The 16,140-nt window shown below is 41.8% G+C and overlaps 1 protein-coding gene across 1 annotated transcript in view; it reads left to right on the top strand.

Moving 5' to 3' along the window:
* The first annotated feature begins 342 nt into the window (after positions 1-342).
* Ttc29 (tetratricopeptide repeat domain 29) overlaps positions 343-16,140 on the top strand; it is a 199,983-nt gene continuing 184,185 nt past the window's right edge. Inside the window, exons 1-4 of the mRNA XM_032887870.1 lie at positions 343-459; positions 1,057-1,095; positions 5,454-5,551; positions 7,315-7,398. Of these exons, the coding sequence (XP_032743761.1) occupies positions 5,460-5,551; positions 7,315-7,398 (176 nt within the window). The 5' untranslated portion in view covers positions 343-459; positions 1,057-1,095; positions 5,454-5,459. The remainder of the gene's footprint in view (positions 460-1,056; positions 1,096-5,453; positions 5,552-7,314; positions 7,399-16,140) is intronic.

Here is a 16,140-nt window from a genome sequence, read left to right as displayed (position 1 = left end):
CTCTTGATGAAAACCAGAGGTGGCGCACACAATGATCAATTGCATGTTCATGAGAAATAACTGAATGCACGGAAATACTAAAAAATACTTGAGGAAAAGCGGCACCCTAAAGGTAACAACTCAGGGGCATTCAGAAACTTCTGGATTGTGGGAATTTCTCTGGCGGGCCTACTGGAGGAACCAGATCTCCTAGCAGACTACGCCCATTCATCAACAACCCCGCCCCCTTACAAGCACCGCCCCCACGCTTGAAGAGTCTTGAAGCTGACCAATCCCAAAGCCCATTTTAGCCTAACTCCGCCTCCATCTGTCCCGCCGCGCCCTCTCTGTTTCCCTGGAGACGCGTCTGCACCCAGCCAGGGCACCAACCTTGGATGAGAGTACCCTGTCCAGCACCCACCGCCTGCAGGAGCTTAGTCAGGGGACACAGAACCACAGTCCCAGAGCCAGTTTTCTGAGGTTTGTGGGGCAAGGCTGGAGACAGGACCTGGTCGGCTCCCAGGAGAGTGGGCTGCTTTTCCTTCCCAAGAACCCCTTCCTCCATTACCTGGGCCTCAGCTTCCTGAGAGAAAGGGCCCTCTCTCTCCACTCACCCCCCCAAAATCAATCCCCGCCCCAGAGAAGCAGAAGGTGCTCTTCTTGCCCCCTAGACTACCTGGTCCGTCAAGAAAAAAAACGTATATAGGTACAGCAGACCTGCTCAGAGGTAGGTGGAAACAGGAGAGAAAGAAGGCATTCTCCGTTTTCAGCTGGCATTAACAGCTGAGGCTCACAAATGTCAGAGAAAGAACTATCCTGAGCCGTATTGGAGTTTCAGGTGTTTGGGGGCATTCTGTTGAATTAGTGATTAGTTTCCCAGTGTCTGACTGGGACGTTTTACTTTGTAGTTCATTTAACTAAATGCTGTATGCTGGGTACACAATACTGTTATATATCCTCTGGTCTGAGTACGTCTTGTTTCTTAACTTGGGGAGCACAGAGGAATTCTGACACTAAGCACTTTTTAATTTTTTCTCTCTTTTCTTTGCTGTTGCTTTTTTCTTACTGATTTTTCAGAGGAGTCTGAGAGCCCAAAGCAGTCGGTTATCTGCAAATGTAAGTTGGACGAAATGCGTCTTACCTTCTAAGGCTTTCCCTACTTGATGTTTTGACTTACTCACTACTAAATGTTGGGCGGTGGGAAATGTATGATTACTATTTATCTCGAAACCCATCCAGCTGTCCACCACGACATGCTGGGAGTGCCCCAAATTTCAAACTTATTTATGTAAACTTGTTTTTCAATCTTGTAAGAAAAGCCGACTAAACGTATCCTGTGGTTCCCTTCATCTTCCTAATCATAAAAATGAGTTTAAAAAAAATGACTTTGTGCCATCGGTGGGGAAATCATACTCATTTCAAATTTCTCAGTGATGCACAATAATCAGTTTGCTGGGTCTGTTGGCTTTCTCTCCTTTCGGCTTTCACTGTCACAGTGATTGGACCTGGAAATATAAGGGACACAGCCCCTCTCTAAACTGCCACTGTGAAGGACACAGTCACCTGCTCTCCTTTTGTGGTTCCTGTTGGGGACATGTCAAGGGGGAGTGTGCAGAAGGGTTACACTTTGAAGAGTTTCACTTGGGGGCCAGAAATGTGAACTCCCACCATGGGACCAATGCAGCCTGACCCAGAACTCTCAAACCTTTATCCCCTGCTTCCCCATTCTCATTTCTCTTTGTACGTGGGGCCCAAACTCAGAGGCTGTAACTGCAGCTGATGTGAGTGCCAACCAGCAGATCAAAGGATGTGCCAAATCTTTTCTGAATACCAACTGTGGAATGGCTCCAGGCGGCCTTTTGATCTTTGCCTCAGCCACATGTAGCACTGCCCATTTGCTGGCATTGGAAGGGAGGGGGAAAATGTCCCTTGGGTCCTCCCTAGCACACTGCTTCAGCCTGGGTTCCAGGGGCTAAGCACATTTTGGTACCAGCCTGAGAGGCACCCTCCCGCTCCCTCACTGAGCAATTGCCTTCCTGCAGCTTTCTTCTGTAGGGATGAGTTGGGGTACACCCTGATGGCCAAGGGTTGAGGATGGCTTCCATTTTGCTGCTGACCTAGGTCAGATAATGCACAGCAGGAATGGACTAAATTCCTTATTGCTGAGTTGAGGTTAGAACACCAAGGACTGGGAATCATGGGAAAATGACTCAAGTCGTGTTAACAGTGAACATGAGGCTTTACAAACAGAACAAAACTCTGAAATGAAAGCTTCCTTCACACACGGGCTTTCTCTCCCACTACTTCCAACCTCCCCAGCTGCTTGTGAGAATGTAGCTGCCACCTGCTTTAATAAAAACATACATAAGCCCAAACTTAGAAGGCATCAGAGGGAGGACGCTTACTTGGGAAGATAATTTGGTGCAAGATCACCCTGAATATTGAGTGTATTTCAAATTCCACATGAAGCATGTAATTCAAACTACACACTTTTATTGTATAAATAGATGAAGTGGTGGCCACACATTGATTATGGGAAACAAAATCCCTTTGCTTAGCAATCATAGGCAAGGTAGGATGTGGATGGAGAACAAGGAGAGAGCCCGCTAGACATCCACCCTAATGCTTAGCTTCAACTTCCCGGTGCAGATGGGTTGAGTGACGTTTTTTCCAGCATGCAGTTAATAACTTTTTCCCCACTTTATAATTCAGCTCTGACCACCCCTCATTCAGAGTTTGTGCCTTGAGGCTTGCCAGCAGGGCTTACAGTACTTACATTAAACTAAATTTAAGAGTAAAGGTGTTCCCACTGCTCTTGCTCTCAGATCAGAGGAGAGCAAAATGAAGAAGCTGGCAGCTGAAACTTTAATGGTGGGAAACGTTGACTTACAATTTGAAAAAAAAAAAATCGCAGTTGATCTGTGTGACAAAGAAGACACATTCTTTTCTAAGTATATCCTTAGCGTTTGATTTCATTACATGCTTACATTTTCTGGAAAAATTCAGCTAGCCCACTTGTTTTCATATAACGTACCAGAAGGCCCACTCTGAGGGGCGGCAGCGTGGAGTAAGCAGGCCATATCAGAACTCGTGACACTGCCCCATAGCCTGCACGTAACTAAGTCTGCCTGAGATGTGAGAAGCTCCCTAGTGTATCTACAGCTGCGCTTGGCTCCAGGGCCCATCCTGTTATGCCCTGGAAAGCAGAATGGGGCCTCAGGATGTATTCACTCGTGGGACACAGGGCATGCTGAATGGAGGGTATAGCATCTCTCATTGTCTTCATTCCCCTTAGAAAGCCATTAGCGGAAGATACGTGAGGGGTTACACCTGAATTCATTCCACTGTACTCTGTAATGCTGTACACCCTGGAATGATGGCTTCACGAATTCTAGAGTAAGCTTCTGGAAGGTGGGTTTGGGGAGCCGTTTGGTGTTCCTTTAAGCACATCCATGACGATTGTCCTCTGTTAGTCAAAGCTTCTTAACACATGTTATGTTTAAGACTTTGAGTTAATAAATTTTGGACATCCAGATAAACTGACTTGATATAACATTTGATCAGAAAAAAATTAAGTCTTTTTGAGTTACAAAGTTATTATATTATGAAGTTACCCCTTGTAATTACCATTCACTTCTGTTGCTCATTCTGCAGAAATAAAAACTACTTTCTATTCAGACTGTGTGCTTTAACTGTGTGGCTATGTGCAGACAATATACACATGCTATAAAAGCAGAGAATATGTTTCTTTATGATTCATGCAGTTAATCGTGTCTGCATAAACAGGGTAATAGGATTCTAATGTATCAGAAATAAAATACTAATCTGTATTTAAATTATCTCTTTAATTATGCAAAAATGCTTTAGTCTGATGTGATAATTGTTCTTAGAAACATGAGACCAAACCTATCAATGCTGACTTTCACAAGACTTCCTCTGAAGTTTTGGTGTCTCCCCCACATACCAGGCCCTTGGGTATCTTAGTGCTCCACTGTCTGTAGATGGCTCTGTCTCAGGTCTGGCTACGTCTCCTCCCACCTACCTTTCCTGCCAGACTTCACAGATGCCTCAACAGGAGCCCTTCTGCAGCCTGGCATTCCTTTCCCTGTGGCACAATCTCAAAAGAATCAGGGCAAACCTTTCAAAGTGAAGCTGAAATTGTGTCACCCCAAAGGAACCAGGGTGGATCATGGTATCTGGAAGACCTATAGTAGAAAGAGCATCATGTCAATCAGGAAAATGCTAGAGTTTCTACAGTAGCTTCAAGACTCTGCCTCTCTTATTTTAATTTCGTCTCCTTGTGCCATGTGCCCTCCACTGTTGCTTAACCTTCATGTTGTATTTCTTTTATGAGGTCTTTTTTTTTTAATCACCATACGCTGTTCTGTTTATTTTGCTTATGTAACTGTGGTTTACTTTTCTGAGCATCCACTCCCATGGTGGAGAGTTCATGAGGTCAGAGGTCTTCGTCTTTTTTGCGAGTGTCTTCAGCACCTAGGACAGTGCCAGCCACAAAGCAGTGGCTCCGTGAATAATCTGTTGACCATTGGGACCTGAGTTGATGGTTTTACTTCAGATCACACACATATAAAATGTGGGTGACAATTGATTTGAAACTTAGAGGCAGCCTTTCGCGTCGCTGAGGAAGGGAGGAGTTAAAGCTGGTGTGCACAGCAGTGATGGTGTCAGGAACATTTGGCCTTTTCAATGTCTCCTTACTTAGGTAGAAGGTGGACTCTTGCAGCTGACAGCCTTGTCATCATAGACACCCTTTCTCTAAGTCCTTCAGGTACCAAGATCCACCTTGCTTTTGGGGGAGACATAGTTTTAATAACTTGGTTAACTCTCCTTTCTCAATGCTAACACTCATGACACAATGCATTTCAGAAAAAGGCTACCATCATCTCTCCTACCCAGAATTCTCTTCTTCATGTGTCACTGTGTAAATCTCCCTCAGGCAGATGGTTCTGTATTCACAAGCCTTGTGTGGGGACAGACTTATCATGACAGGATAAGACCTAAGAGGGGCTCAGTTTCTTGACAGTTCATTCAAATACTTGCCCTGTGTTGATCCTGAGAAAACCTGGGGTTGCTATACAATGAGAAAACCCAAGATATATGACCATACTACATACATGTGCTCTGGAAGATAGCTCTGTCAGCCCCTGCCACCTGATAAATAAGTGGAGATTAGCTCTCTCCCTAGCGGGGTTACTTGAGCTTCTCAGGTAAATCTATTAACAAAGTTGAACCATCAGTGCATTTAATGTATTTTCTCCTAAATGACTCTGGTGTAGAGACTCAGACAGTTGTCCAAAAGACACACAGTAGAAGAGATGAGAGACAGAGACTGAAGAATATAGAGACACCCTCACCTCAGACAATACCCAGGACATTGCTAATGATATATTATCTTCAACGAGTCTTTGAAGATTTATCCTTCCATAACCATCATTTCTGCTTATATTTTGCAGCCCCCAATGGCCACCTTTCCCCCACTCTCCATGACTCGTACAAAGCTTGCAGTCTTAGCCAGGCAGAAGCTTCCGTGTTCTTCAAAATCAATCCCAAGGTATGCAGCCCAGCTTCCTACAGAGTACAGTTCTGCAGCCATTGGCGTCAGCAGCACTCTAAAAGACTGCAGTTGTGGAAAGGAAAGAAATAGCATTGTTACAGTCAAATATTCAAATTCACTGTTTTGAAAGGCTTTGTGAGACTCACTCAAGTATAACCAATTTATTTATTTACCAAACTGGTTGTCATTTAATTTTTTTGTTTCCTATGAATCTATTTTATAATTTTTATAGAACTCCAAGATTTTTTAAAAATATGTACAGAAAGACTAAAGGAGAATCTTTAAGACGGAAGCATATATATATATTGCTTTCAGCTCACAAAGTCTCAAACCCTGACTGACTTCTGTTTTGGGGGGCTACACTCTTAGTAGGATGCATACTTCCTACTGGGATAGCTTGGCAGGCAAGTCTTAGCTTGTAAAATGACAATGGGACCTGAAAATTCCTCCACATAGCTGCTGCTGCTGACCTGGCTACCAAGCTACTGGAGTTGTCACAGAATCCAGAACAAGAAATTGATGCGTTTATATTTGCAAATATTAACAGTACCGAGATACTTTGAAGTTGCCAGTGAATTGACTTTCAGGAATACACATATTGCTTATGACTAGAAATAATTCGCATATGTACTTTGGGCTAGTTTCTTTTGTGCATTTATGTCAATTCCTGTAAAGTACAGCGGTCAGATTATTACGAGACTTCTTTGTTCTTGTCTCGCATTTTTAGTTTGGAAAGAATGAAGCCCCTGGACCAAAGTAAATGCATAACACCACCAATGCAAACCTTCTTAGCTGCGAGTAAGGGTTTATTCCCTTAGCTTTTGATAAGTGCACCATTCGTGCACATGCACTCATACATGTGTATGTTCTTTAATTTTTGAAATACTTACAAGGCCTGAAAAACTTGATTTGTCTTTTTGCCCCGATTAAGATCACATATTCTTTTCGAAATGAGCAGCAAACACAACTGATCGTCACTTCCCTAAGAATAGATGGGTTTTTTGAAAAGAATGTTGTTAAAGAAAATATCTTTATTATTACTATCTGGGGTGAAAGTTTTTACAATCATTCCTTAAGTATTCTGTAAGTAAAAACAAGAATATTTAGAGATGTTTAGTGCCATGTGCACAGGGTTCTGGGAACTTAATCTGTATTTAATTTTGCAAACAGAGAGGATATTAGTATGAACCCATTTTTCAATAAAATATGTTTTAATTTTTTTGCATCTTGCATCTCAATAATTTGAGGAAAAATAAAAAAAAACACAAGCAGGATTTTCGTAGGACACAGTGAGGCACACCTGTAACTGACAGGGCCTGCCTCTGGGCTGCAGAGCGAGTCATCTGAAAAACAAAACAATGGAACAATTGAGAAAAAAACTAACCTTTTCAACAGCATTCCAGGGGAAACTTTAATAATGTTTGGAGTAAGCACGTTTGATACATTTGAGTCACACAGCTGTCCTTGACTCAAGGTCCTCTACCAAAAAACAAGGCAAGCAGAGTTCTCCAGCTCTGTGAGTGACCTGGAAGACAGTAGGGCTCAGCCTGCCGCCTGTGGCCATGCATTGTCAACACTTCCCTGCCTTCTGCCTTTCTAGTTATTTAGAAATGATCCAAAAACTGTAAGGGTACAGCTATAGCGGAGTGCTCACCCCGGTCACCCCTGAATGTGTCTTCACTCCTGGTAGCATTCTGTGTGTTTGGGAGCTTTTCAACTTGGTCAGACGGTACCATATTATTTCTTTCTATCCCATTTAGGGCCCAGTTGATCAAAGAGAAAGATGACATAGATTATTACCTGGAGCAGAATATCAAAGGGCTGTCGAAAGAAGAGGTTGCTGCGTAAGTGTGGCCTCTTAATGGCACTTTAATATAAAGTTTGTTTCTTTTGTCTGGATTCATTCTTGGAATTTCAATTTTCCGGAGCAGTAAACTTTTTTTCACTGGAACATGGCATTTAAAAATTAAAACTGATATTAAATAGTGATAAGTCACGTCTATTGATCTTACACACATCAAAGTCTTTAATTTTTGGACTCTCAAAATTCTTATATTTATCAAGATATTATACTAGCACATTTGCAAGTATTAGTTAAGTCCGAGCCATTAATTGCTTATTAATCTCCATTTTAGAGAATGTTGCCTATGTGGAGAAGAGCAAAGTTTTTAAAGAAGGATATGTGTATTTTTTCTTGATAGTTAAAACAATGAAAAATAGTTCTCAGTGGTGTATTTTGTTCTCTCTGTCCAAGAACGCTTAAAGATATCAATGGATTCCAGTTTGTTGTCAAATGTAAAAATACTTCTAAGTTGTCTGCTATTTCATCACCAAGTAGAATTTAATCTGTAGGATGAATGGCAGTATGAAAAAATTCCACGTCTGTTACAAGGATAGAAATTATGTCTTATTTATACCTATTCTCTACATCCAGAGTAGACGGCTGTAGAGGCTTAAGGTTGCTTGTGTACAGGCTTACTCTTTAGGACATCTCCACAGGGTACATACATCGCCCCGAATTCATAAATATCCACTGTCATCGTTAGTGTAAATATTTTTAGAGAATCCAATAGCACAGCTAAGAAACAACAATATCCCTGTGTGAAGAGAAAACAAAACCACTGTGAATCACCCTGAGCATGGAAGAGGGGCATCTAAACCGAGTGGACTCTGCAAATACAGAAAGGAAAGCAGTAGCAAAAGAAGAGAACGAATCCAATAGCAAATCATCTAATGCTAATTAGGAAACACGCCTAATGATGCTTGCATCCCAGGCTGCATACCGTGTAAAATTTAGGTCTCAGTACCTCTCATTGTGTCTGATTTGATCTTTCTTCATGCAATGCATTGTATAGGCAAACAAAGTAGTTCATCTTTTCACAAGTTCCAGGATAGAATGATAGCCTTTTATAACAAGTGGACTGGGAGTATGGTGCCTGTTAATCCCAGCACCCAGAAGACCAAGGCAGGAGGGTCAAGAGTTTGAGGTCATTCTTTGCTACATCAAGAACTGGAGGCGTGCCTGGGCTATCTTGAGACCCTATCAAGAAACCCTTAAAAATTGTAATAATTAATGTTACTTATTTCCACGAAGCAGTTGGGATGTTTGATCAAATGTTATTTGGATTGATAACTCATTAACTTGCCGTGGTAACCTGTTGTATAAAGTGAATGATCATTATTGTATGATAGCATGGTTATTAATTATAAGAAATATATGTAAGTGGTATTTGCTTTATGACTTAAATATAATTATATGCAAATAGCTTAGTTGCACTTAAGTGTTCAGAATTAAATGTACACTTTGTAAAGGCCAATAAACTAGAAACTCTGGGCACCTAAGCACCCAGTGCAGACTATTCAATTAAAGAGTGTACAAGATAGACTATGCTAACTATAGCAGCAATATGATTTTTTTCCACCAAATTGATTTCAAGTTCATCACTGTGTTACAGAAAACAGTAATTGCACTGAGAAATTCTGAGTCTTTCATATTGCAATCTTAAAGCACACCACGAGTGTGACTGGAGAATCTAATGCTTATCTGGACAAGAGCCCTTTCTGTGAGACCCAGATGCAAACCACTAGCGTAAAGACAGCACACACATGGAGAGAGCGCACACACAACTTGCTATTATGCGTTTGATTGATGCTTATTCTAGATTGCATCCTAGACAAACTAATTGAATAACACATAAAGGAGAAAATTGATGAACGATTTCAGCATCCCCCAGAAATGCCCAGCAGGTGCCAGGAGGAATTGTGCATATTCTATTAGCTGAGGAATTGCTACATAAAGCATCTTATTAGTCATTCAACTCCAAAAAGATAAATTGGTCAACAAATAGGTACCAAATACTTACCTTAAATCTAATATGAGATTTTTCCACACTGGGAGAGACAGTGATATTTTACTGTAAGGTACTTGATCCTATTCCAACGTCTTAACATGTATTTGAGATATTAAGACCTATATGCAACAGATATGGAATGGACAAGTACTGAAGTGCTATGAAGTACAGGCAAGAGACCAAGGCTAAAGCAGAAAAGACAGAGATGGCTGGGTGAAAAATTTAAGGAATATGTACATGCATGCATACATACATACTACATACATACATACATATCTTCATACATACACCAACACACATATGGTTAGCATACTGAAGGGATCTGACCAGTAAGTCACTGATAACGGCATACAGGGTTTAATGTGCAGTGGCTCACAAGTCTAATTTTCAAGTGGGTAGATTAAGATACACCTCCAATCCTCTCTGCTGCCATATTTTTCAATAGGATGCTAAAATATTTGCATTTACTCACAATGCTAAAATATTCGTCCGTACTCACTAAGACACTTAATACACGCTACATTTAGCATCTCATAATTTGCTCATGTTCTTTGTCTTGTCTCCAAATGACTTCTTATCATGGGTCTCCAAATAGCCTGTGATGTTTGGTCCTTCTTCGAATAGCAACCAATTTGCACGTAAATGCGTACTGTGGTTTTCCAGATCATGGTGGGTAGGGAAGGACAGCCTTACTTCTGGTCTAAGTACTCCTCTCTCCTTCCACCTCAGTCCCTCTCAGCTCTCTCCTTCAGGCATGCGTCATCAAGTTCCCTGTCTGCATGGAATCAACACATGGCACTCGTGTTTAAACCTCCTTTAGTATTTCTGGTCTTCTTAAGTCCTACAACTGCTATCTCGCATTTTCCCAATGCATTTGCAGTGGCCGGGCTTACTGACATTTCTCCTTTTCCTCCAGCTTCCTTTGAGCTGTATCTGCCAGTGGGGCACTCTTGTTTCATTCTTGTGGCTTTTGCTAAGTCTGGGATGGTTGTCCTCTAGGCCACATCGCATCAGTGATGGTGATGGAGATGGTGATTGGGGATGGTGATGGTGATGGTGATGGTGATGGTGAAGATGATGATGATGATGATGATGATGATGATGATGATTGATGATGATGATGATTATGATGTATTATAATCACGTCCACTGATGATGACATCTGTTCTCAAATTCTCATTGGAAAGAAAACCGAGGATGCTGTCCTAGGCAGCCCTTTCCAGCTGTCGTCTCAACAGGATCTACCCTCAGCCATAAGGACTAGGGTGATCTCATGGTCATCACAACGGCAAAACCAGCATCAAGCTTACCAGGCTCCAAGACTTTTACATTGAACTGCCTCTTGATGGGTCTACTTAAAACAAAAGATACACATCACAAGGCTGTAGCAACTTGAAGCTGGTTCTTGTTTCCATGATACTCCTCTCCTGCATCCCACTCCAGGGGTCCCCCTATGGTCTTTCCCCAAGGCAGCCTTTCCCTTGGCCCTGCCCCATGTACTCTATCAGATGCAAGGTGAAAATCGATCCTGAGCCCCAGTACTGCTCTGTGGCCTCCCTCCAGTCTCCAGCACCATCTAGTTACTCTAGTACTCAGTACTTCTAGTTACTCTTCCACTCTGGAGTACTCCTGGGTACTCTGCCAAATCTAGCTGCAGAGTGAAACTACAACAACAACAACAACAACAACAACAACAACAACAACAACAATAAAGGATTGAGACACTCTTCTCTCTACAGCTTTCTGAAGAGGAGCCCATTCCTTCTATGATGCATATAAATGCAGCAGGCCTGAAGCTGGGTGTGGCTGTGGCTTTGCTGGCTTCTCCAACCATATATTCCTGCAGTTTGGCCTCATGGCCGATGCTCCTTCTTGTCCTGAAGTTTGTCACTTTGAATGTGCCCATCCTTGGGAGCTCTTTCCCATTCCCCAGTACAATTTAAATAATACTCAAGCAGGACAAGTGAATGCAATCGTTACTGCAGAAACCCAGTAGTGGGCTCCATGCTACCTGTTTTGCTTTGCTTGGGAATGGGTGAGAGCTCAAAGGCAAAGACCTCAGGCTTTATCTAATATTTATGTACAGAAGGAATTTGAGTATTTGTTTTGCCTTTATTGAGTTTGTTCTCTGACGATATCGTACTTGTATGTATCATGTGCATTCTAACAATGATTATCGCTCAGTACCCACCCCCTTCTCATCCTTACACTCACGGCCTCGTTGTTGTCTGTGCTGCTGCTGCTGCTGCTGCTCTTTTGTTTGAGTTGCCAAGTTTAACCAGGATCATCTGTGTGACGGTGGCTTTGGAACTATCGCTGGAGCCTGGTGGCTTCTCAGTGGGTATACAACTGAAGACAATGACTGTCCCTCCCCCAGAATTCACCAATAGCCATTGGGAAAGGGTAGAGTACTTTAAACTCTCCCATGATTGACTGTTGCTAGGCCTATATTGATCAATTGCAAGTAACCATAGCTGCTGTGAGGTGATGGGTGACTATGCCCACAACCTCCCTGTCCCACTCCCCCTCCCCCTCCCCCTCCTCTCCCCCCTCCTCCTCCCCCTCCCCCTTCTTCTCTGGCTCTTATGCTCTTTCCACTCCACCTTCTGCCGTGTTAGCTTCATGGATTAGCGGGGAGCATACACATGTCTCGTTTAGGGTTGACCATTTAACTATTGCTTATCTACAGCACCTTGAGCAGCTGTTTGTCTCTGCATCCACTAATACTCGTCGCAAAGAGGAGCTTCTCCGATTAAAGTAGCACTTGTCTAATAGGGATAATCACAACTATTTAAGTAGCTTGAGACCATGACAACTAGCTAATCAACAGTATTAAGCTTACCCCAGGGACTAAGACAACCTCAGCCACAGGTTTTTGACTAGGTGTGCAGTACCAGGAATACATTCCAGCTTGTGGGACAGACCACACCACCTACCAGTCAGAGGCTGGCTGTTCCCATCGCACTGTTTTGCTTGACAGATTGATGCTGTAAACCACAGGGCTGTCCGCTGGGTAAGACCCTTGATGGCCTTCTCCCCCAACAGCCCGTGCAGCACCTCCCAGCATCATGAAGGCACCTAGTTCTTAACACCTAGTTCTTGAGACAGGGCCTCTTATAGTCCAGGCTGGTCTTGAACTCACCTCTGAAGGTGAGGGTGACTCTTGACTGATCTGCCTCTGTTTCTCAAGGCACCCGCTACCATACCCAGCTGTTTTTAATGTACATGTCTCTGTGTATGAATTATGGATGAGCATGCATTTGCAGGTGCCTATGGACACCAAGAGAGGGCACCGTGACTTTGAATCCCATGAACCTGGACTTAGGGTGATTGTGAACCCACTGTGGGTGCTGAGAGCTAAACCTGGCTTCCCTACAAGAGCAACAAGTACTCCTCTTGCTAAGCTGTTGTCCCAGTCCCTACCTCATTAATTTTTAAGTGTGCTTTTTTGCTATATCTTAAACATTACAATATCAAAATAAGATACATTCGCATTTGACAGTGATTCGACTTTATTTCATAGGTCTACACGATATGCTGAAAATTGTTGAATCACAACTCTTAGCACACTTTGGGTTTTTAATTCTGTATATTATCAGAATGCATTATTGTTTTCTTCTAAAAAGCACTTAAAATATCACTCATTATAATATCTTAATTACTCCAAGAACCTAAGTAATAAAAGTGTCACTTACAGAATCAAATAAAATTTTCTGGCAGCAGTTTTTGTAACAATGTATGTGGAGATACAGATGAGCAAAATCACTTTGGGGACAGATAATGTTAACCTGCTCCATAAAACCCCAAACCCCAAACCCCCATGTGTGAGTAAAGAAGGTGGTTTAGACCTGCGTATGTCTCTGAGACCCTGCTTCTTTGAAGGGATCTGTCTTTGAGCCTGGGCAAGAAGGAGGACTGTCACATCCAGCAACTTTGTTTGGGCTGTAACAAAACCAAGAACCGGAACTGTGGACATGGGTCAGCTGGTAAAGTGCTTTGGTGCATAAGCACATGGAGCTGAGTTCCGAACCCAAATACCCAGGTGAAAGCTGGATGTGTCCCCAAGCAGCTGCACTCCCAGCGAGGAAAACAAAAGAGTCCCCGGAGCTCACTGGCCAACCAGTCTGGATAACTGGTAAATCCCAGTTCAATGAAGGAACAGCGTAAAACAAACAAACAAACAAACAAACAAACACCACATATTTTATAGCCTCGCTCTTCTTCCTTCTGAGTTGTGTAACTCCTACTGGATTAAAATAAATTAGCATTGCACTGAGGGATAGGTTTTCTTCTGGAACCTTCTACTAGATGTGTCTTTCACATTTGCAGGTTGCCCACCAATCAGGTAACCAACCAATCCCGAGCTTGGGTTTGCACAGTGGCCAGGCGCTCTAGGCAGGTGGAGCGAGCAGATGTTTACTCTGGATCTAACAGTTCCGAGCATGCTGTGGGAATTTAAACTCCCCCAGATGTGTTCGTCCTCTGCTCTGTTCATTGTCTGCCAGTGTGAAATCATCTTGTTTCCCCTTTTAAACGCTGTTCACTGCTGTAAAATAATAAACTCTCTAAGGGAGTTGGCAAATTAAAACTTCCAACGAAGTCAGTTGCTGGGTGAATGGTTATATGATGGTGTTATCATGTTTGTCTTTGATATTGTATTCTGCCAGTATTAGAGCAGGGGAGACTTGAAACTATTCAGAACCTTTTAGATTTCCATTATGGTTAAAACCAATCCCTAAAATATTGATATTGTAGCACTACCATTCTCCTGGCCTACATATTTGCTGTATTTTATATTGGAAAGTGGATGTGGTATCATATTAACCACGGAATGTCTCAGTGCTTAAAGCAACCCAGACTGTAAGTTCATGAGGATGCTCTGGCATACTCCAGAGTCTCCACAGAAATATCTAGATCAAGGTCTTCCCTAGTCAGTGCAATAGTGGGATTCTCCACCCTATAGAGTAAAAAGTACAACAACAAATGTTTTTTTGAAGCAAGAATATTTTATGATATGCTTAAAGAGATAAAGAGAAGAAATTTTAAGGTAATATTTTCTCCAGTTTTTAATTAGGTTATTTAGAAACGCCCCAATTTCTCCTGATCTTGAGGATAATTATCAAAACACACACACACACACACACACACACGTATAATACATGTTTGTAATTGTGTATACATTGTGTGTTGGTACGTGCATATGAATTCTCAGACTTGTGCTTTAATCAATAGCATTTATTTTCTACATACCACTAGGCAAAAATCATATATTTTGACCATCTTCTTCAGATTAACAAGTATCTTAAAATTAAACGCACTCAGAAAACACAGAAAAAGCAAATTACATCTTTTTCTTTATGATCCGCACACCTAGGCAAAATTTAACAGTCCACTGATTCAGGTATCAGTGTTAGGCTAACCAACATCTACACATAGGTAACATGCCTTTAAAAAAATGCTCAAGAAATGACTTGTGCTATGTTACTATCTGGAAGAAGGAAGAAGGCAAATCCATTGCTGGACCAAACCGTCAAATTAGAAATTATATTAAATTAGAAGGGTTTTAATTGAATAAGCTTGATTGTGTTTTCCACAGAAGCCTGTTTTTCCTATTTATATTATCAATTCACAGAGTCAATCCCAGAAGGATTAGCCATCACATAGCAAGGCCAAGGTATCTAGCAATTCACCGGCAAGGTGAGAATTGACTGGGCATTGGGGACGCCATTTTCATTGTGATTGCATTACATCATCATGGAGTAAGGAGTTAGTGGCAGGAGTTTGCTCTGCTCACCTTCCCTGGTCCCTGAGACAGGAGAAGAGTCATACGGCTTAGGAAAATGGCAATAATGCTTTCCACTTATTAGTATTTGTTTCGCTTTAGCTTTTGGTATTGAAAATTTTATTGTTTGAAAATTCACCAATGTTGATGCCCTCGGCCCTTAAATTAATTAAACTTAATAAAATGTCCTTGAATTAATTAAAGTGAATTAATTATATATGCATTTAGTCATTAATTAATTAACTAATTAATCACTATAGTATCTTCCAAAATTCTTAGGTGATCAACGAGAAAGAATCTTTCCCCATTTCTTTGGTGTGGGATTTGTTTTCTCTCATTCCATTTGTGCTGTTTTTGAGGGAGCAGATATGACTTAGTCAGAATAATTTCTGAGGGGCCTAACCCTTATTCTAAATATGTTGGAAACATTTTTGGAATACTTTTGTACAAGGAAACGACATGAGATGGCTTTGTTTTAATTTGAGCTCCTGACTGCCTGCATTGTGTGCACCCAACCCTGGAGCAGTCCCGGGTAAGAGTTGAGAGTGGCCTGACCAGTGTGGGTAATCATACAAAGAATTATACAGGAAATTATAACACGCGGTCTGATTTAGAACATTAAATTCTAAATTTAAACGATTGAATTTAAGGAGATGGGATGATTGGAGATGGCGACAGAATGGATGTAAGGATGAATAAAGGAAAAATTAGGCGGCGACTCTTCGGAACCAACCTGAGCAGCTGGAGCTCGGTCTTATTCCCAGCCGAGTCCCCAGTTTCTCCAACAAGATGCAGTATACGTTAGGTACACAACAAATGTCCCCATTACTCAGGTGGTTTTACCTATGCACATGCCCACCTTTTCCAGTAAAATCCCCTCCCTTCCCATTCTGAATGTTTTTTTAAATAAGAACTATAATGATCACTTAAAATGATCCAGATGTTTTCTGTAT

This window comes from Rattus rattus, chromosome 17 (assembly GCF_011064425.1).
Source record: "Rattus rattus isolate New Zealand chromosome 17, Rrattus_CSIRO_v1, whole genome shotgun sequence".
Taxonomy (NCBI): Eukaryota; Metazoa; Chordata; class Mammalia; order Rodentia; family Muridae; genus Rattus; species Rattus rattus.
This window is presented reverse-complemented; position numbering and strand designations above follow the sequence as displayed.